The sequence below is a fragment of the Dasypus novemcinctus genome, chromosome 11, assembly GCF_030445035.2.
Source record: "Dasypus novemcinctus isolate mDasNov1 chromosome 11, mDasNov1.1.hap2, whole genome shotgun sequence".
Taxonomy (NCBI): domain Eukaryota; kingdom Metazoa; phylum Chordata; class Mammalia; order Cingulata; family Dasypodidae; genus Dasypus; species Dasypus novemcinctus.
In genome coordinates, this window is record NC_080683.1 from 44011874 (window position 1) to 44035917 (window position 24044).

General features: G+C 34.6%; 1 protein-coding gene across 50 annotated transcripts in view; it reads left to right on the top strand.

Moving 5' to 3' along the window:
- Positions 1 to 24044, top strand: part of RIMS1 (regulating synaptic membrane exocytosis 1) — a 538768-nt gene that overhangs the window by 436030 nt on the left and 78694 nt on the right. For 29 of the 50 annotated variants that reach the window (XM_058306992.2, XM_058306985.2, XM_058306986.2 and 26 more), the window contains one exon: positions 12073 to 12308. The exons of the other annotated variants lie outside the window; for them this stretch is intronic. In XM_058306992.2, the coding sequence (XP_058162975.1) occupies positions 12073 to 12308 (236 nt within the window). The remainder of the gene's footprint in view (positions 1 to 12072; positions 12309 to 24044) is intronic. 50 annotated transcript variants of the gene reach the window in all.

Below are 24044 nucleotides of genomic sequence, written 5' to 3' on the forward strand. Positions count from 1 at the left end.
GTATTACCTAATGAGAAGGTAAATTCAAGCCCTTCTGTTAACAATACTCTTTTTAACAATCTTCTTGACTTTTTTTTATTTTTTATTTTATCCTTCTGAAAATAGGGCAGTAGGAGATATGAAACATATCTTTTTCTGGACCATGATGGAAGATGACAATCCTATACATCTCTGGTATATTTGGGGTTAATTGGTATAATACTCATAGCAACTTCTCTATTTGTTTCCCAACTGTATCCATTGCCAAATCTGTACTTTATGTTTAATTACTAGAACTAGAAAAAATTCAAATAGCATTCTAACTTAGAATCTAATGTGATGCTTGTTTTTATGCAAGTGGTCATTGTGGCAGGAACTTTTCTGTGGTTCCTAATCTCCTGGACTCTGGGTCCAATACCTAGCACATAAAGTTTTGAACATTCATTTAACCTGTTTGTGGGACTTGGTTCATTTGCATATCACTTCTCAAATTCTCAAGGGAAATGGGTAGACAAGTTCTGAGGAGAAGAAAGTCTTCACCAAATATTGGCACAAAAAATATTACAAACATTAACCTTTACCTTACAAAACTTAACCTTTATCTCTCCTTTCCCTGAGCCTTTTCAAGAAGGAGGTAGTGGAGTTTGCAGAGCAGAGGTGTGTGGGTATCTTGGAGGTGGTGTTAAGTTACATATATCCCCATTGAGAGCATTTAAAGCTTAAACAAGTACCCATGAGAAGTCAATGCAAGTCAACTATAGAATACATTTTAAAAGGTTCCCACACCAATAGTCCAATTTTCAGCCAAGGAATGTGTGATTTATCCTAGAACTGGGTTCTTAACCTTTTTTGTACCACAGTCCCCTCTGCCAGTCACATGAAAACCATGGGCCCCTTACTATGTCCCCACTATACTGTACATTATTTAATAAATATATTACACCCGCACCAGCATGTCCCTACAAGAATAATGTTTTTCTGAATTTCAGTTCAAGCTCTTGGAACCCATTGTTAAGAACCCCTGTCCTAGAGCTTTGGCTCTGAAGGAGGTCACTCTGCTGTTATTTTCTATTATCTAAAGGAGGTCACTCTGCTATTGTTTATTATCGACTACAGCCCAAGGGGTTCTGCTCTCAAGTGGTAGGGCCATGTAGTTCCTCTCTATCTCTTGTAATCTACTTCCCTGGAAAGAGGAATACCTTCCAACCCTAAAAGTAGGAATCCTGTGCTTCCCCAAGACATAAATGTGAGAAATAGCACTTTTTCCTCTGAAATTCTAACTCTGCAGGGAGTGATTTGGAGCGACTCCTTAAAGTAAGTCTGGGTGTTTGTTGCCATACTTAGTTGTTTTCCAGATATTCTAGGAAATACTGAGGTGAGCTACTCCCCCCAAATTCCTGACTGAAGTTAAAGATCCCCTGTACTTCATTGCACCAAAGTGTATCCAAGTCTAGTCTGCACCGATCCTCTTTTCAGATATATCCAGTGTGCTACAGTAATCAGGCCTAAAACAGTAGCATCTTCGGTACTCTTTCAAGCAGAAAATTAAAGTATGGAGAAAAGCTTCTGAAAAGAGGGACAGGAAGTTGATGACAGCTTCTTACCAATTTATAATGGCAATAAACATATATAAAAAGGTATTATAGACTATGAATGAAAGAGGAGGCGGCCCTATCTAGATAGAAAAAAAATTCTCTAATGGCTTATGTTTTAAAGTACCCTTGGAAAGATCACACTTCTTGGCAAAATTCTCTATAGGCTTTAGCTACTTCTTGTATTCTGTTATCTTTATTTTTTCCTTATAGAATGGCATGTGATTAATTGACATTATAGTATTTGACACTGCTCAGAAATGATAGAAATGTGCTCATTGGAATCTATCATGTAATTATGGCACTGTAATTTTGAAAGGGAATTGAGATCAATCAATATTGATCAAATTGCTACCAAGAGGTTGATCCCTATTTTTAAAACATTGTCACATATTAATTTCTTCAAAAAATGTTTACTTAACTCTGCCTAAAATATTTCCTTTATATGTACATGAATTCTTGTTTTGGTAATACATTCTTTAATCAAAACATATAAAAGATACAGCTATAAAAGACTCAGTGTTTATCTGAGATTGATATAGAACATGCTAAATATCTGCTTTTAGTGACGTACTTCCCATATATTAAGAATCAAAATTACTTAGTTCTTCTATAAAGCATATTGAATTTACAGTTACTTATATCATTATTTTATCTAATTTAGGGCCAAATCATAGATCCAGAAAATGATTAGGCTAGAATCTCTGATAATGAAGAAAGACATTGGAGGACATAGCAAGAGCAAATGTAAAGTAATTTAGGGGTCTAGGAGGATGTGAATAAAGGAGAGATATGATTAGCACAGGCGCTTATCCTGTAATGGTAAATAAAGAACTGAAAATATAGTTAATATAATTAGGTGATAGATAGATAGATAGATAGATAGATAGATAGATAGATAGATAGATAGATAGATAGATAAATAGAGGTGCTATAAGTTATCAGTACTGAGATCTTCAGCAAGTACATACTTCTGTGGAATTCCGTTTTTTCTGTGTGGTCATTTATTCATTCACTCATTCACCAATCATTTATTAGGTGCCTATTATGTACAGAGACTATATTCGATGCTGAGTATAGTGCACAAAACAAAACAGACTTGATCCTTAACTCTGTGGTTTTAAGTGGGTCTTAATTTATGTAATAATATCATTAAGTATGTATTCATCTGAAAGGTGAGAATTGGACCTGCCAGTTTGCTTCTCAGGCCTTTGTGATAATAAAATGAAATAGTGTTTACCAGACAGCTTTTAAATCATAAATAGTATTATATTATTATACCTCAGTTACTGCATACATGATATGAAGTATTAGATGGGTTACTTTATACTTTTAAGAGTCGTCCTTATATGTCTAAAGGCCAAATGACTATCCTAATATGGCACAATACCTTTTAGAATGTTGATTTTGATTATTAATATTTCAGTTTTCCAGTTAACTATGATTTGTGGTGAGCTGAATGAATGTATGTGTTGGCTTTGACCATTGAGCATTTCAGTTTTATGTTTGGATATATGTAGTTCCAATTATATAGAATATAAATACATGAGGATATTTATCTTTCACTGGCTACCTGTAGTCATTAAGATCCTTAAACATTTCTTAGAATAAACACAAAAAATATTTTGACTTGTTTAGGATTCAAACGTATTATATTCTAGCCACACCAATATCCATGTGTTCTCAAATTTAAAAATCCACACTAATTTTTAACTATCCTTAATTTTGTCTCTAATGTTTCTCAATTTTTTTTTTTATTATACCCCTTCTCAGGAGCATCCTAGATGTCTTTATTGTTGCTTCCTAATCGCCCTCCACACATGAAATTCAAATGCCACAGATCCACCATATACAATAGCTCTTTGGGGAACCACAGATCTCTGCAATATCCAGGATAAATTTGCTCTCTTGAAAGCAATATTGCTTCCATTGAGAATGCATGTTCTAATGAGTGATCTAGTCCTTTTGACTTTTTTCCCAAATAGATATCATAATCTCAGATTGAAGATTACAAAGAACAGATGTATTTTTACTCCTCTTAATTGCCAACTGAAAACTACCTAAATTTTGTAAGAAAGAGAGAAAAACATCATCTACCATCAAACCAGGAGCCAATCATATCCTGAAATCATAAACTATAGAAAATGGCTTTAAAATTCAGTGAAATCTGGACCAAAAGGGAAAATACCAAGAGTAGAACCTGACACTTTGAGATACTGAATAAAATGTAGAGTTCTCTATAATGAATGGCATAGCATTTAAAAACCCAAACAAAATTCCTGATCTAGAATCTGCAAGACAAAGGAAAGCTTTAGTCAAGGAACACACTGGAACACTGCCTTATACCTCAGAATAGCAGTTGACATTAACTCAGAGAGAAACCTTACAGGCCTGTGGCAGATGCTGGGAGTATTAAGGTACATATAGGTATCAGTGTAGCAGAAAAAACTACTCAGTATAGTTTACAAAGAAATAAACTGATAAAACAGCATTTTATCACATAAGTCTTCATTACTAACCATAGAGAGCTTTTGATGACAACGTAACTGATCTGGATAACTCTACCCTTATTCAAAACTAAGCAACAAGATGGCATAGGCATTCCAGTTCCAGGCATGCTTAGACGTAAGCATTCTGTTTAATCAGCCCAGCTACTACAACTTCCAAAGCTCAACAAGCAAGCACACAATGAACTGTTTGGAGGCACTTGCAAGCACAAAAGCAAGAAGAAATTTGAGGAACTCCAGTCCTTGAAAGAAAGGAAGTTCATGAGGCAAATGCCAAAGTTATCCATTTCCTCTGAAGGTACTTTCCAATTCACAGTGAACAGGATAGCAGAGCTCAAGCAGAAAATAGTGGTCTGGATTATATGCTAACACTATTTTAACTTATAAGAATCTGCAAAACTGTTTTTGAAAATTGCTTCACCATTTTACATTCCCACCAGCAATGTACGGGAGTTCCAATTTCTCGACATCCTCACCAACGTTTGTTATTTTTCATCTTTCTGGTTATAGCCATCCTAGTGGGTTGTGAGGTGGTATGTCATTGTGGTTTTTGTAAAGCTATTTTTTTTATCCCCCGCCCCAAGCTTTTTTACTTGCTGCGTGCTGTCTGTCTCCATTTGCTGTGCATTCTTCTGTGTCTGTATTTATTATTTATTTATCCCCCTACCCCCACCCCGTGGCTCGCTTGCTCTCAACTCTCTGTGTCCATTCCCTGCACGTTCTTCTGCATTTTTTTTTTTTTTTTTTTTTTGCTTGTCTGCCTTTTTGTTACATCACCTTGCTGAGTAGACTTTCCACCACACTTGTGGGCTGGCAGCACTCCACCGTGCCTGGGCCAGTGGCTCTCCGCAATGTGTGGGCGAGCCCAGGGCCTCCCATATGGTAGACGGGAGCCTAACTGAACATTAGTCCCAAGTAAGGAAAAATCTGAGGCAAATTTTGCCAAGAACCAGAGCCAGAAACAAACAAAGTAAACCAAAAACTAGGGTCAGGGAAAAAAGAAACATGGAATTTCTGAAACAGTGTTCTCTTGCCACTTTAGAAGAAGTTCAAGCAACACAGTTTGATTGGCTCTAGCAGCTGAGTCCATTTGGGCATCTCTGGTGGGATTCCCAAAACTTTTATAATTCACTAAAATAGAACATAACTATCAAAAAAAATAGATAGCTCATACCAAAGTTGTAATTAATGTAGGAAGAGAACCAACAATATGACAAGATTGTTCCAAAGATCAGATAAATTCTTCTATTTATATACATACATATATACTTAGAAATAGCTCAATAGATAAATCTGGAAGTCAGGGGTAAGGAAAAAAGTGTTTTAAAAAGTTAGAAATTTACAGTGTATAAGTGGTATTTAAAGCCATGAAACATCCAGTTAGTCTCTTAAGGAGGAATATATATATATCAAAGGGCTGGGTACCAGAGAACTCCAACATTGAGTGATTAAAGGGAGGAGAAGGAACTGCCACTGAAACACGTGGAAGTAGAATCCATGAGAATAAAGGGTTCCAGACCAAACAGAATCAAATGCTTTGTCAGATACTTAACATATTGAGTGGTCAAAAAGGATAAGGACTGATAAGTGACTGGATTTTGTTATATAGAGTAATTGATGACTTTGATAAAGGCAGTTTTGGTGAAGTAGTTGGGGCAAAGCCTGATTCAAATTAGTTTAGGAAAGAATATAGATTCTCCTTGAGGAGAGTTTTCAGCAAAATCAATAGCTGGAGGGAGAGGGGTATCAAGGAAGAGAGGTGGTTTTGAGTTTTAAAGGTGGGTTTTATCACAGTCTATTACACTGATGGATCACTACTTTTACGTCCTACTCAGTGAGGCATAAGGTACATACCAATATGAAAGTAAGAGTCTTAATATAACCACTACAAAATAGAAAAGAAAATGCTGAGAGACAGCGGTCATGATATCTTCCAGCTAGAGAGAACTCTGAAAAGTTCATTAGGCATATTTAAATATATATTTGTATTTCTGTTTATATTTATATAAATATGCCTCATAAAGCATATTTAGCCAGGAGTATTTTTGCTTAGCTCACCGTGGTATATTGTGGTAGAAAGGAAATTACTGGGAGATAAGTTTTCTATAACTTGAAGCTGGTTTTGTGTTGCCTTCTTTTTTTTTTTTTCAATTTTTATTTTTAATTAATTTTAGACAGAGACTTGCAAAATAGTGCAAAGAGTTCCCTTAATTCCTCACCTAATTTTCCCTATATAGCTAGTATAATTATCAAGTACAGTGGATTAATATTGATGCAATATTATTACCTAAACTCCAAACCTTATTCAAAAGTCAGCAAACATTTTCACTAATTCCTATTTCATATTCCAGAATCCTATCCAGGATAGCCCACATTGTATTTAGTTACATATCCTTGGTCTCTCCCTGTCTATAATAATTCCTCCATCTTTCATTGAAAATTTTAAAAATATGATATTTCCATATAATAGGTTTGTTTAAACTTTTTATTTGAAATATAGTTTCACAGGAAATTGTAAAAAAAAAAAAAAATGTACAGGGATGTCTCATGCACCCTTTACCTAACCTTCCCCAATGTTGCATCAATATAGTATATTGTCAAAACCAGGAAGTGGACATTGGTACAACCCACAAAGATTGTTCAGATTTCACTAGTTTTATAAACACTCATTTGTGTGTGAATATGCCTGTGTGCATATACGTCTATGCAATTTTATCACATGTGTAGTTTGTTACCATGCCACAATCAAGGTACAGAACTGTGTCATCAACTGCTTACAGGGATACTTTTTGCTACCCCTTTATAGCCTCACTCTTCTCCCTTCTTTCAATCCCTACCCACTGGCAACTACTTGGAGATTTGTTTTTGACATTTACAGATCTGCAAGTCTGGGAAGGGTCAGAAAGAAAAAGTCAGAACTATGCATCAATAAAACATGTCCCAGACAGTCTTGTTTATCATGTAAAATCATGTTCCTTTTGATCCAGTGGAATTTATATGGGCCAAATAATTTTGAATGTCAGGTTGACATTCATATTTTATATGGTTGAAATGTTTCTAAAGCTCTTAAAGTTAAGTATTTAATATTTTGGGATGATGTTTCAAGGATGTTATGGAAATATCTATAAAGCATATATGTGATATCAGATGACAACTTCTTGAATAATTATGCTGACAATTTAGTCAACAGTGGTAAACTTGTAGTTGAGAAAAATAACCAGACATTTTAAAGAGAGAAACATTTTCAATTAGTTACGAAGGTACATTTCAATGGAAAGTTTATACATTTCTAGTAAGAAAAGTTTAAAGGGGATTTTTGCATTTTAGTTGAAAAGGAAGTGATTGACATAATGCACAGAAACATTAGAGATACATCTGCAAAAGGTTGAAAGCCAGTGAAAAAAATAAACTTGCATTGCAGTTCCAATATGTTATAAATAATGAAATTCATAATTAAATATTCACAATAACTTTCTTAGAGTTGCAAGGCGCCCTGAAGATTTGTTAACAGCTATAAATACGAGAAATTATTAAAATGAAGAACAATGATGAGAAACGTATATTTCTAAAACACTTCTTTATTTTTTATTTTTTTTTAATTATTTATTTATTTATTTTTTTAAATTACATTATGAAAAATATGAGGTCCCATTCAACCCCACCGCCCCCGCCCCCCACTCCCCCCACAGCAACACTCTCTCCCATCATCATGACACATCCATTGCACCTGGTAAGTTCATCTCTGAGCATCACTGCACCCCATAGTCAGTGGTCCACATCATAGCCCAGACTCTCTCACGTTCCATCCAGTGGGCCCTGGGGGGATCTATAATGTCCCGTAATTGTCCATGAAGCACTATCCAGGACAACTCCACGTCCCGAAAACGCCTCCACATCTCATCTCTTCCTCCCGTTCCCCACACCCAGCAGCCACCATGGCTTTAGAAATATTCTGCCCATGACAAATGCAGGAAATACTATTGTTTGCATTAAAATCAAAATAAAAGATTAAATTAGTAATTTCTACATAGACTGTATTTTGTGAGATAGTATTTAATTAAACTGTAGGATTATCTTTCATTTCAATTTCAGTATTGAATTCATAACTGAAAATTTTAAAAGGTAATTTATATGAGATTTGTTACAAAATGAAAATGAAATTTGTGTATCAAATTCAATATTTTATATTCTCGTGAATTTCTGGCACATGTGCAAAAGTGGCATTTTTGTCTCTATGTATACATTAAGTTGGATTTTTAAAGATAATTTAGTAAATTTAAAAAGTCAGATTTCCAAGGAAACTATATATAAAAATTAAAATTTTGTAACCTTCTTAACATAAAATCATTTTACATCACTTAAAATAGCAAAATCATTTTGCCATAAATAATAGAGAAGATGAATTTTGTCAACACTTGTCCACATGGCAAAGGTACTGATGTTAAAAACTCTTTAGGTTATGCTACCTAATTAAATACGCAATGTTTTATTGCTTATGAAATTCCCTGAAATCATTTTTAGATTTCTTCACTGACTGCAATTTTACTGCAGTGATTAAAGTTAAAAATAAATTAAACTTTGTACTGCAGCACTGACTTTCTGATTGATTTGAATTCCCCTAAATGCCCCTCCCCCCCAAACCATTTATTCTTAGATAGTCAGAGAAGTTGATATTGCCTTAACCTGTTGCCTTTAAGCATTATGGTATTCTAGGTTCTTTAGTAAGCTATACACTTCCTCAGATCATGTAAGAATACTTTGAAATTTCTAAATAAAATATTTGTCTTTTAAGGAGAAATTGTATCATTTATTCACAAAACCTCTTTTTTTTTTTTGAGGAGGTACTAGAAAATGAACCTGAGACCTTATATATGGAAGGCAGGTGCTCAACCACTGAGCTACATCCACTCACAAAATCATTATTAAAATAATTTTAAAATTTATTTTTAAGTTTTACAAACACTTCCTTTTTCCCACCCCCATCCCCAGTAACCTCTAATCTACTTTCTATCTCGGCATATTTGCTATTGGCAGTCACCTCTTAAGAGTGGTATCAGACAATATTTATGCTTATGTGCATTCTTATTTCACGGAGCATAATGTTTTTAAGATTCTTCCATGTTGCAGCATGTGTAATAATTTTATTCTTGAATGGCAAGATAATATTCCATTGTGTGTATGTGCCACATTTTGTTTATCCATTCAGTTGTTGATGGACACTTGGGTTGTTTTTACCTTTTGGCTACTGCTAATGCTGCTGTAAATATTAGCATATCATGTTTCATTTTTAACATTAGTGTTTTATGGGACTCTGTTTTCACTTTCTTTCTTGGTATTCCCAGAAGCGGGATTTCCAGGTCACATGGTCAATCTATATTTAACTTTTGAGGAACCACCATATTGCTTTCTACAGTAGTTGCACTGTTTTACATTTACCTGAACAATACACTAGAGTTTTATTTTTTCCTCATCCTCTCCAACACTTGTTATATTCATTTTTTTTAAAAAGTTAGCCATCCTTGTGCATATGAATTGATGCTTCATTGTAGTTTTGATTTGCATTTCCCTAATGGTTAATAATGTTGAACATCTTTTCATGTGCATATCTATCATTTCTATATCTTCTTTGGAGAAATGTGTTTTCAGGACCTTTGGTCATTTTTAATTGCGTTGTCTTTGTTGTTGCATTATAAAATTTCTTTATATATTCTGGATATTGAGCCATTATGTAGATGGTCTGCTACTATTTTTTCACATTCTGTAGGGTTTTTTTAAATTCATTTTCTTGATAATTTCCTTTGATCCACTAGCATTTTTAATTTGATGAAATCAAATAGATATGTTTGTTTTGCTGTTTGTGCTTTTGGTGTCATTTCTAACAATCCATTACTAAACCCTAGAACATAAAGATTTATCCCTTTGTTTTCTTCTGAGTTTTATAGTTTTAGCTCTTATATTTAGATGGTAACCTAATGAATATTTTACAGAATTTCACAACAGTATATTTTTTGTGGAATGATTTTAAGAATAGAAATTGAGAAATGTAATAAAATTACATTTTTAGGGAAAGAATGAGGAGATTAAAAGGCACATGTTAGTCTGTACTTTAAAGTAAAATTATCAAAAGGGGTTTCAGTAACCACTGTGGGAAGTATGTTAAAGAAATTAATGAGAGATGGAAAAGATAGATTCTCAGTATCTGGTATTTGGTTGAAGGATGGAAATTATGACTGTGAAATTGATCAAATCCTGATATTTCTGCATTTCTTAAAGTAGAAGTCTGCATTAAAATCGTAGAAAAAGCAGGTTGTAGGATTAGACGTAAGGATGGGTAGCAAATTTAGGTAATGCATTCAAATCAATTGGTGAGAACACAGAAGAAAGTGACCATAATACTTACCAGGAAACAAAGTCCACTGTAGTTGGGATTGTAAATATCAGGAATCAGTTTTGGACTTGTCATATGTAATACTGTTCTCATTAATGTTTTGATAAAGAGCTTGTATGAAATGCACGGCATAATTACCAGATTTGCAGTATGGTTTAAAAACTAAGATAATGGCAAGCTGATTAAAATGAATTGAAAGAATAAGGATATCTTATTATCATAAGAATTTTGATGTGGACAAATTTGAGTATTGTAGTTAGGTATTAAAAATTCCTAATTATTCCTTTCAAATAAAAGAACCTCTCAATTTTCAATTCACAGTGTATAAACAAGTTCTAAGTACAAAACGTCTTGTCTCTTTTCCATAGTTTATTAGCCCTTGTCCTTGGCCGCCTTATCTTCCTGAACTCTCATACTAATTTCTCTTTTAGCTAAAACACTCATATGTGACCACAAGCATGGTACATAATCCCAAGACTTTCTCTTTTATTATTTAAAAAATATTAGGGTTTATTCTGATTTACGTATTAAATATCATCATCATAAACAAGTGTTGAAGGTGTTAAAGCTAATGTATTTTGGTTCAAAACCAAAGTGGTGGTAAAAGTCACAAAAGTCACTTGTTCAAATATTGTGAAGAATCACACAATTAGGAGAGTTGTTTTAGATGTATCACATCAACTCTTTCGGATCAAATAGGGCTGGTATAGATGGCTGATACAGCTGCGTATGCAATGTAATGTAATTTGTAAGATTCTGAAAATCCTGACATTATGCTTCCCACCGGCTTGCCCTACAGCCCCTCAACATACTCGGGCAAGTGGAGAGGATTTTTTTCCCACTGACTTTTCATGGTGCCTAAACTTCTCAACAAAGAATAATTCGTTTGGGAGAGAATTCAGGAGTCTATTCCGATAAACTATTATAATCTAAGAACATGAACATGTAAGTTTCGATAGAGATGAACAAAAAAATGGAAAGTCTGAGAATAGAGAATGGGAGTTTGAAGCACTGAAAAAGGAAAATGAGATAAGGTTTGGGTGGAAACAATGAATCATGAGTGGTCAAGGAAGGTAAACTTCATTTGATAACCTTTTTTTCCTCAACAGTCTTTCCTAGGTCATTAAGCCACAGGTAGCAAAGAAATTTCTGTTAATTGGAATCCCATAGGGAAATTAAAGCAAAATGCTTTTTTCATTTTTTAAATCTTATCATAGGGCAAATTCAGAGTGTATCAATTTTTTTTTACCTATATTTTTTCCTCAGTAATGTATCAACTTTTCTCACTGATGTAAATATTTTAGTTTTCCCCTGAAAGTAACTATTTACAAAATTCATCAATAATATTCACCTTTCATGTATAATATAGGTTGCTTTTATTTTTCTGTCTTTAAACCATTTTGTATATTACTCTGTGTTGTAATGATATTGTTTTAATTTATATCTAATAAATAGTTGGGGGTGTGATGGGATCTTAATGTAGCCATATGCAACTGAATTTCCCCCCACATTTTGCCTGGATGATTGCAAAATAAATGAATTAGAGTTTTAGTTATGCTGACCTGTAATTTATGTATGCATATATGTTTTTACTTTATAAATATAGTTCATTTACCCCTAAAATGCAAGGCAGACGGATTGGGACTTCTGGAAGAGCCATCACAAAAAGCACCAGTGTAAGTGGAGAGATGTACACACTGGAGCATAATGACGGCAGCCAGTCAGACACGGCTGTGGGTACAGTGGGAGCAGGTGGAAAGAAAAGGAGATCCAGTTTGAGTGCCAAAGTGGTTGCCATAGTGTCTCGAAGGAGCAGAAGCACATCTCAACTTAGCCAAACAGGTAAGTGAAATGAATTCAACTTAAACATCTCAACTTCTTATTGGAGAGACAAAAGTTGATCTTCATACTGTGACTTGCAATGGGATTCTAGAGTGTATTTGGTTCTTCTTTGCAAAGAAAGTTTATTATTCTTTCTCTCAAAATATGTTAAATATGTGGGGGTTTTTTTTCTGTGCAGTAGTCTTAACAAGGGATCATTTTAAAGTGCCCAGATATTTTCCTATTAGTTAAAAAAAATTAAAGCCATGTTTACAAATTTGCAAGGAAATGCAAAGAAGTATTAGAAATCCAAATTAATTTAAATTAATTTGCACGAAAAGCAACAGGATTCTCCTTTTCAAAATGTTTCATAATTCAATTAGTTATAATTTAGGCTGTGTGCATATATTTTATAAAATATATATCTTTTCTATAGAAAAGAAGGTCAGTTGTGCAACTTTACATAAAGTCTTCAAAGTACTGTATGATATAGTAATTGAACTGTAATTGTTATAGTTTCAATGCAGGTAAACACCCAGCAGCTATTTTTTACTTGAGAAAAATGGGTCAGTGGATTCATGTAAAGTATAATGTTTTAATACAAATGTGAGTTTCATATATTTTCTGCAGGGTATAAATCTTAAAAGCTTTACTTCCTCAAGGTATATAGAAAAAAAGTAAACACAAAGGGGAAATGGTTATTTTTGTATTGTACATTGTAAAATATTTTTTAAAAATTGACTCAAATTATATAATATTAGATCAAACATATTAGATGATTCATCACTATGCTTACTCCTACATAAAACCAAAGGTAAGTGAAGTATCAAACTGATTTCAATTTCCAGCATTTGTTTCTACTCATAACCACTGGTTCTATTTTATTTTCCATGACAGCAAAAATATTGTCATAATATTGATTTATACCAAAAAATAATTTATATAGCTAACTTGGGCTTCCTGGAAAGTATACAACTTAAATTATGCATTCTATTGGATATATTGACAAAAGGAAGAAAATTGTGTCATTCAGAAATTGAAGTAATACTTATGACTGTATATCTAAATAGAGATTTGTCTTTCTTAAAACCATAGGATTAGAATGTACCTAGAATTACTAATACCTCTGTGGTGGTCAGATCTGCTTCAGTGCTATGTCAGAATGAGGATCTGTTCTATTTATTGTGAAGATGAATCATTTCTTTTCCTTAGGGTCAGATTTCTTCAGAGTAGGAGTAGGCAGCTTTTATGATTCTGTTTTGTTCTGTTTTTGATGGTGGTGGTTTCCAGTTTTGTTTTTGGTTTTGATATAATGATGATTTACAGTGCGGGGTGGGAAGAAGGCTTTGGCCACCACACTCTGAAATACTTCATCACTTAGATGTTCTTTGATGGTATTTTTAGGGAACCAGTGTCTCCTGGATGAGCGGTTATACATTTAGGAGATAGCTTTACTTCCTCCCCCAATTTTCCACAGCCCAATTATTACCCACTAGTTAGTTTCCTCTCTGTCAATAACTATTTGAATAGAATGCATTTTTCTTAGAATAAAACTGAACAATAATTTTGCATAGAACTCTACATGTGGCACATCTTTGTCAGGCTGTAAGTTCAAATGATCATTGTTGAAATACTCAGACTCTCTGCTTTAGCAGCGTAAATTTTATCTCAGTTATGGTCAATTGATGAATTTCAAACAGTGTCTACCTTGCTAGAAGTTGTATTGTTAATAACTTCCATGGAAAACCCTACTTTTGGAGATTAGGTCACAGTGCACGAAAACGAAAAGGACACTGGATTTATGAAGCCAAGACAGTAAAATAATTCTTTCCCAAAGTGAGTCAATAAATGAATCTGACTTTATCTCCCTATCAATTACAAATAATAGTCTTAATAATCTCTACCACACCATTTACTCATGGTGAGGTAGGAATAACTTAAAAAAATATATATGTATGAATGTATGTATTGTATATAGAAGAATGACATAAACTTATAAGAAGCTTTCCAAACAATACATCTAGATGCCACTGCTGGTAAATGCCTTCAGCCATAACCTATTCATCCAGCAGTAGCTTAATTAGACTGAAAATGGGGTGAAGTTGTGAAAGAAAGGGAAATTTTAAGAAAATGTCCCCGGGCAAAGAGTATTTTGTAACTGAATATATCTCTGGGTAAATTTAGAACCAAACTTTAAAATATAAAGATGTTTTAGCCTATGTAGGTTTAGACGTCCAACCTATGTAGTGTGTGGATTTGTCCCCTCACTCATGTACTTAACTATATGATATTCCACCAGTGGTTGTTTCCTTCTTAATTATAAAAGAAGGCATTCATGGAAAGGGTCCACAGATCTGTGAATAATCAATCCTAAATATACCCACTCCCTTATTGGTCACAACAAAGTTGAGAAGTACTTACCATTCCCATTTTGAAGCTGACAAGACTAAGATGTAAAGGGATTAGGTAATTTAATAACTTGCATAGGGTCATAGAGTAAATGATTGGACCAGAGTTTAAATCCACACTGTCTGGGGGCAGAAGCCATGCTCTGAACCATTGTGCTTAAAAGAAGTTTGAAATAAGGTTCAACATTTAATGAACAACTATATATTCTGGGCACTAGAATAAAAGCTAGGAATAATGCAAGGATGAACAAGATAGTGTTCCTACCCTCAAGGATACCACAATTAATAAAGAAAATCACATATAAACAAATATTCCAGCTCAGAATGGCAGTAATCCAAGTGTCAAGATGTGTCAGGGGGAGCACAGAGAAGGAAGTGGTTCAGTCTAACCTGAGAAAGTGAGGCCTGAGCACAAAAAGATAAATCAGGACTGTTACATAGGCAGAACATTCCACAGCAGAGGAAACAGCAAGTTGATTAAGTGTTAAAAATGGTGAGACTTTTATTCCCCTGGGACTTGGGAAATAAATCTATATAGATCCTAAAACTGTGAATGAAATATTTATTGAATTCCAGTGGGAGTGCCCCTCCTCAATAGAAGAGAAGGGTCATATCTAGAACTTAGGTTGAATAATTAGTGAAACCATGAATTCTGATGAGAACTTTTTAGCATTTATAAAGAGAACATCTATAAATTTAAAGTAACATCATATTTATAAAGTAGAAATTAAGCATTTTATTTTATTATATTATTGAATATCTGTTTCCTTAGTACTATGATAGGCACTCTATCTCAAAAATAGAAGCATCTTCTCCAGTGGAAAAAATCATTTGCACTTGAAATAAGCATGAACTAAAGAATTAAATGAGAAAATATAAAATAAAATGCCAAACAATAATATCCAGTGCCGTTATAGGTATGTTACCAAAGGAAGTGGGGAGACAAATTGGTCAAGATGGTAAGACTCTCAAGAAGAGGGTTCATGTAGAGTTGGCAGATGATTGTATCATAACCATTTAATAAATTACTATTTCATTAACAGCTGAGGAAACTCTACTATATAGATCAATATCATTTTTACTTTAGATATTGGCAGCATGAGGGTGTTTTATATATTTAATTATGGAAGGACTTTTAAAATTTTAAATAAGATCAATTATTATATACTAACAAAGAATTATAAAAATCACTTCTCTGTTTCTTTAATAATAGATATTCCCTACCATTCCAACATTTTCTGCCATCCACATTTCTTTTTCTCTGATCCAAATCCTTTCCTTCACAACCCAGCCAAAACCCTCTTAACTTACAAATTTTCCCTGTTATATCAGTCTTCGCAGCTGGCATATTTTTTTTCCTCTGAACTCCTGTAAGTCAAGCTCTTGACTTCAATATCAACTTCTGCCATGAACAGAGCTCTAAGAGGTATATATTTGTTAAGGAAAAAGATCTCTAACATGGACAGAAAAATTCCAGTGATCCACACTCTCAGAGTAGACAAATCTGAATCTATGTAAAAAAATATATTTTTGTCACATTAAAGTCTTCTCTTTATTCTTCCTCTCTTTTTCTGTTAAAACAGAGTACATAGAGCAGATTCTAGGTCCTTACAGACTCTACCCACTCACACTCTAAAGTAAACTTTCTCATCCTCCTTGCCCCACAAAGCCTTCTCCTCTCACATTTGCCTTAATCTATTTTAGAGTTTAGTCATTTACAAAAGACTGACTAGCCATTGACTTCTGGCCATCTCTGTTTATCTACAGATATCTCTGAAGCAATGAAGCCTACAGGGACTGGCTATTAACTCTGTGGAAAGGGGAAAGAAAAATAACAGGGGAAAAACACTATTGTGTATTTCAATAAATTATCCCGGTATATGAACCCAATTTTGCTAAAGTAAAGATATATGAAAGGGCCATAGTGGGAAATACGTTTAGAATAATAGGTTGGGACCAGGTCTTAAAAGCCCTTTAAGAGACTTTGGTCACTAACAGGGAACTGTTAATCAAGGGAATGAAAGAAACAAAGCTTTGTTCCTGGAATCCTAAACTGGAAGAAAAATGTAGAAAAACAGGGAGGAAGAGCATGGGAGTCAGCTTGAGACTACTATAATGATTGAAATGAACATTTGTTGGTAGTGAGCTAGGCCAGGAACTGTGCTAATGGAAAGGAGTAAGTTTATTCAGGTAAAGAAATAAACCAGAGGCGGGCTCAACAGAAGACCAGGAAATGTCCACATTTAGGAACAACTGGTGAGGAAAGCCAGGAGAAAAGGGGAGTTGGGGGGGGGGGCGGCGCAGGCAGCAGAGGGCACAACAGGAGCCAGACAGAGAGTAACCATAGAGGAGGAGAAAGAGTCCCAGGGGAGGAGAGAATTTTAAAGAGAGGCTGGTTATTCTTACAGAAAGATTGAAGAGACTACAGAACAAAAACAAAACATTGAGTTTCAGGACTGAATTACCATTCCTAACCTTCCGCATTTGATATGCTTTTGAGGAAGGGGCTGTGAGGCTAAAATGTGGGACAGGATTCAACATGGGTTGTAGCCAATTCCACTCCCGCTTTGACTTTTTCATCTTCCTCTCTAACCATCAACTTATCTATCCCCACTTTATACCCTCCATTGGATTTGGGGTGGACCTTTCATCATGGGAGAATCTGGAACAGGAAAGGCTATCGGTAGGAAGCCAAGGAGATGAGCCTAGAGGGTCTACAGTGGGATAAAGTGAGACTACCCCCACCCTCAAGACAAAAGGCAGTTCAGATGGATGGGGCTGGGGTTGGAGATGGGAAGATAGATAAATAAGAGGCAGTTATTATGAACTTGCCATCAGAAAGCTTACCATTAAATCCTGAACAGTTCTTATTCTTTCCCTCTACCAACATTTATTAAGCATTTTTATGTAACTAGACTATGTAATTAAGGGGGTGCTAGGAATAAATAAGGTGTGTGTGTGTGTGTGTGTGTTAGAGTAAAGGGGCTCTGACTACGTTTCCAGGATGAAGTGTGAAAGAAGCATCTCCTGTGGGAGAGATAAAAAAAAAAAAAACACAATGCAAAGAAGTTTAATTACTGGAGCAAAGCCCCAAAGAACAAAGGATATTTCAAGGACACAGTTTTTTCTTAGAGAGAGTAAAAGATGGGATGGTTCTTCCCCCGAGTTTAATTGGAAAAAGAAATAATTGAAATGCAGAAGAATATTACAGTCAGGATATTAAAAGCTAAAGGAGCCTGAGTCAAATGCCTTTGATCTTTTCAGTACAAATGAAACAAGAGCACATGGAGAAAAAGAGGAACAAAGTGAGAAATATTGTAAGAAATTAATTGGTATGAATAAAAGTACTGCCAAGAAGCACTGAATAACACAAATCATCTGAAAAGTAACGTAAGAGCATTTACGTGGTGTCAATGTCACCCTTATAAGTATCTATTTCACATTAGCTATGTTTTGTCTTTCAAGACACCATCTCCTGCTTTTGAACTTCTCCAGTCTGCTTGCCAGGATTTGTGAGATTATCAGAGGATTCTTTGAGATTATATTGTCATGGTTTTTTTTTTAAGATTGAGAGATGATATTTGGTTGGATCTGGATTCTTGGACTCATTTTAGAAGTTCACCTGTCTTGAGCTGCCTTTGCTATTTAGTTTGACTCTTTTCAGTCTGGATGTCATTCTTTTAATTGGAGTGAATTGAAGCTATTCCGTATCTTATTAATAATATATCATCTTCCCAAAGCAATGAGGAAATCCTTTTCTTATTCTTACTCTGAATACTATTCAAGACAACGTATTTTACTTTGGCAATTTATCACTTTGAAATTAAATAATTCTTTCATTATAATCAAAGGAATAAAGCATTTCAGAAGGTCCATGGTAGAGTTAAAAACTATATATATAGTTCACTACCCTAAGAAATTTTATAGGCAAAAATGTATGTATTCTGAGAAGTTTTCAGTAGATTTATAGATGCTTGATTTCAAAAGAGCTTTTTAAAAGAGGATATGAATTTTCAAGGAATATCACTTACGTCTCCAGATGAAATCACAGATGGAAACTAACGTAAAATTGCCCTTGTTCCACTGTCAAAAAAAGAGTAGCATATACTGATAGGACAATATCCGTAATCCACTTATACGTAAAGGGATAGTACTTGAATAAATTTATTTCTGTACATGTTCAATGCATTATTTCAAAACCCACATTGTCCTTAGACAGTAATCATGCCAAGACTGCCCGAACTATTAAATCCCTTTCAGCTAATCTTTTCTGAATCTTTCTTCCTTTTAAACTCAGACAGGTAAAGCAAGGCATCAAGTAAATCAAGTGAGCCCCTGCTTGGACCAGATGCTTAATTAATTTACTTTGAGAAAATGAATGTCTCATATTTGACCAAAGACTTGTTATTTTTTCTCCTTCCAGAAATGTGTCTGCTTTGTGAAGACTCTCTATCTTTTCCTTTACAAGGAGTAAGTTTATATCTGCAAGGAAGGAGGGTTAAGGTGGTCTCTTTGAACATTCTAAGAAAGGTTTTCTTGGCTTTGCTGAAAATGTTAACAGTGAGAGCCTAAAATTCTTACAAAGGATGTGGGTCCCAAAAGAACTTCAGAACTGAAAGCTATGACAGATCAAAACCTTGCTGACATCTAAATTCCTTATTTATGCCTTGTTTATTTTATTCATTTAATGGCAAAAGAAAAACATTCTCAGGGACATAATGTTTCATGTCCTTTGTTTTCTGAACGTAAAATCATGGTGCCAGAAATGATTCTCAAGTCTGCAAACCCATCAAATGAATGTAAGCACCGGTTCTTTTATTTACTGTTTCTGTCTGCCTTAGGAATTCACTACTGTTAATAGAGATTCAATTCAGCTATAGTAACTCATCTTCTGAAGAGATGCCCTAATAAGGATTAGTATTTTCAAACATACTCCAGCTGCTCTATTTTTGTTCTTTTCCTTGCTCTGAACTACAAATCTTGAGTCTGGCTAATATGTAAATGTACTATTAGGTTGGTTTGGCTGAAAAAAAAAATTGTACGAGTGGAATTAACTTTTACAATTAATTTGTATTTCAGAATTGGAGGAAGGTAACTAACCTTTATTCAAGTACCTTCAAGCACAAGACTAAGTCCTCAAATAATTATATGGAAGAGATCATTATTTTTAACTGTACTAATATAATTTTTAAGCATGAGATAAATTTCATATTGGTTGTAATAAAATATTTCAGGTAGCTGAAGATATAACTAGAAATGTGATTATTTTTATAGCAGATTACAAAGTTTTATTTTATTATGCTAACATATACATAACAGAGTTTGCCATTTTAACCATTTTAAGTGTACAATTCATTGGCATAAATTAAATTCACAATGTTGTGCAACCATCACCACCATCCATTTTCAAAACTTTTTCATCACTCCAAAGAGAAACTCTGTACCGTTAGCAATACATCCCCACTCCCCATGGTCCCCAGCCCCTGGTAGTTTCTCATCTATTTTCTGTCTCTATAAATTTACCTATTCTACATACTACATGTAAGTGGAATTGGAAATTTGTCCTTTGTATCTTAATTCACTCCACATAGTGTTTTCAAGATTCAACCATGCTGTAGTGTGTACCACAAACTTAATTTTTCTTTATGCAGAATAATATTCCAGTGTATGAATATATCTCATAGTCTATTCATTCATCTGTTGATGATCACTTGGGTTGTATCCACTCTTTGGCTATTGGGGATAATGCTGCTATGACCACTGGCATACAAATATATGTTTGTCTCTGTTTTCAACTTTTTTGGGGTGTATATACTTAGGAGTGAAATTTCTGAGTCGTATGGTAATTCTTTGCTTAACATTTTGGAAGAACTGTTAAAACCGTTTTCCTTAGATGGCCAGTTTTAAGTATCCTCATTTAAAGCAGAGTGGTTTTAAATAATTTGTCGATTTATTTGACTAATAATTTTTTCTGATTTTTTAATATAGAAAAGCAAAAAGAAAAATATATAAATCTCCTGCAATCCTGGCACTTATTGAAAAATTGACTGAAAATATTAGTGCATTATTGCCTAATATTTTTCCTGTTAATATTGATAAAAACCATCAACTAAAATAGCTATAATTCACTAAACAATTATTATATACCAGCAAGTTTTAAGTGTTTTGCATGTATTTATTTCTCCAGTTCTCAGGTCACAGCCATAAGGTGCTATTATTATCACCATTTTGTAGATTAAGTGGCTTGCCTGAGGATACACACTCTTAAAAGTATAGTAGAGCATATGTTCTTAACCACTTCACTATAATCCCATTCAACTGTGTGTATACACAGAGAAATAATTTTTAAACCAATACTAGGTTTATAATATTTAGTATTGCACTATAATACTGTCTCTTTTTTTTTTTTTTTACTTTAAAAAAAAACGTGTTTAGGAAAACCACTTCAAGATACCATTGACCGAGGCTCGTATCAGGGAGACTGGGACGAATTGAGTTTGAGAAGTTAGGTGTTAGAATAAACGGTCCTTTGTGACAGAGCCTGTGGGTGGTAGGGAGGAGGTGAATTCAGAGGTAAGGGTACATGTTTTCATTTACTAAGACTGATTGCTGGGAAAGAACCATATTTGTGTTGATATCATGAGTTCAGTTCTGGCATGCTGAAGTTGGGACATTGACTGGAAAAATTTTTTAGGCAATTTGATAATCAGTGTGTGTGTTTGCAAATGAAGTCAATGATGTTTCTTAGAAAGGAAATGTAGAATATAAGGAAAGATAATCTAGAAGAGACTCCCAAAGTAAATGAAAATTTAAAGGCCTTTTTTTTTTTAAGATTTTATTTATTTCTCTGCCCTTCCCCCCACCCCCCTCACCCCATTGTCTGTTCTATTGTCCATTTCCTGTGTGTTCTTTGTTGCTTCTGTTGTTGTCAGCGGTACGGGAATCTGTGTCTCTTTTTTTCGTAAATCATCTTGCTGCATCAACTCCCTATGTGTGCAGCGCCATTCCTGGGCAGGCTGAAATTTCTTTCACACAGGGCGGCTCTCCTTACCGGGCGCACTCCTTGCACGTGGGGTTCCCCTATGCGGGGGACACTCCTGCGTGGCACGGCATTTCTTGTGCACATCAGCACTGCGCATGGGCCAGCTCCACACGGGTCAAGGAGACCCGGGGTTTGAACTGTGGACCTCCTATGTGGTAGACGGATGCCCTATCCACTGGGCCAAGTCTGCTTCCCTAAATAAAATGAAATAATAATTGGTACCCACCTCAGAAGATTGCTGTAAGGATTAAATGAAAATTCTTATAAACAGTTTGGCAAGTGCCTGGAATGTAGTAAGGCTCAATGATAAACAGAATAATTAGCAATATTAATAATTCCAAGGAGCCAAATAAGAGGACAGTAGTTAAAGAATAGACATTTTATGTAAACAGCAGTGATGAGCATGTTAATATAGCCAATATTTTTCTCTGTTATAAGGTATCAAGTGAGTAATAGAATGTAACTTCTCAAGATTTAACTCTTAAGACCTTCTAAATCAGCGGTTCTTAAAGTTCCTCCTGCTTAAGGCCCCATTTGAATATTTGGTGACATCTTGGGTCTCTAGGATCAGCAGGTTGCACTAACTTACATACTATACCACATGAAGGTGATTTGTGTACACCCTGAAGTATATTCATTCCAAATTAGGCATAATCTGCAAGACAGTACTTCACATTCTTCATCAGTTACCTCCCTTTACCCAGCCATTTCTGTGACTGTCCAGGAGTTAGCGAACTCTAATCGAAAACCTGTTTTTATGACCTATAAGCTAAATATGATACTACATTTTTAAGTTCTTCTGTTTTCAGTGGAAGAATAATGTGATGTGACATGTGAAAACTATTGTATGAAATTAAGTTTTTGTCCATAAATAAAGTTTTATTGAATCCCAGCCGTGCCCATTCCTCTACATGTTGTCTTTTTCTGCTTTCTTACTATACAGAATATACCATAAGGCCCACAAAGTCAAAAATATTTACTATATGGCCCTTATAGAAAAAGTTTGTCTTGGCTAAGAACTTGGCACCTGCAATACAGATTGCAATGTTAGGGAACAATGATCATTTCTATGGTTCCTTAAACACGTTCTCTGCTATTCTGGGAGTCAGGGTTTAATTTATACTACTACCATGACTCTAAACTTTTGCTCTTACATCTGTAATGTTTTCACTTATACTGTGTACCTGTGGATATCATCTCTTACTAGACACAATGATTCTCTAGATTGAAGGCTTATCCTCTCAAATAAAAGAATCTTCTTACATCCAGCCTTGCCCAAAAAATTGATCCCTGGCTTAGCTCATTACATCAAGTAGTAAAATCACTTCCAATGACCCTTGCTTTCCAAATTTGGAGTTCAGGGACTATTTATTCACTAATCATTACATAACCAGACTTAATACAATTCCTATACAAGAGATATGCAAAAAATTTGCTTGAATGAAAAAGTTTTCTGTATTACTTTCCATATTTCCTCGTAATCCACTCAGTCCTCCTCACACTCCAGTCTATATTCTGCCCATCTTATCCTCCGCAACTTCTTTCTAAGGTCACAGAAAGTCCACAGGGAATGAATGTGATTTGGATACAATTTAACTTATGGTATAGGTCACAGGTATTGTACAAATGTAAAACCGATGAGACATAATTTTTTAAAATGTTAAAAGATGCCTACTTTTTATTTGAAATTATTAAATTTTTATTTCCCATTTTTCACATGGGCAATTTCATTTCTTGCTGTGCTCTAGCCAGACATGCCTACCTCAGATCCACAAAACATACCTTACAGCTTCTCTTTGCACTTTGTGGGTATTACTCCCTCCACCTGGAAAGTCCTTGATCTTTCATCTTTCCTGTCAAAATCCCATTCCTCATTTAAGCCCTGCCCAAATTCCAGCTCCCATCGGGGCCAAAACTGATACTCTGAACTTCCTGCAGCATTTATTTTTCATTTTCAGGTCGTGCTGTTTAAATACTTCTTTGCCCCCAAAATATCTGCATCAGTCTTGTCCCCAGATGAACTTCAAAGCTCATTAATGGTGGTAATCACATATCAGCTATTTTCTGTCTCGCATATCATGGTGCTTTTAATGGAAGAAGAATCTCAATAGAAGTCTCTTGAATGGGCGAGTATGATGCTTTGCTCAGTTAGAATAGTCAAGGGTAATTAATTGGTCACACCATGGTATTTCACTTAACATTGTGGCGTGCTATTCACAGTAGGTACATTTTCATGGCAATTCTTCTACATTGGGCTTATTATTTTTAAAAAATCAATAATCATGTATGTTTTTAATTTTTAACAAG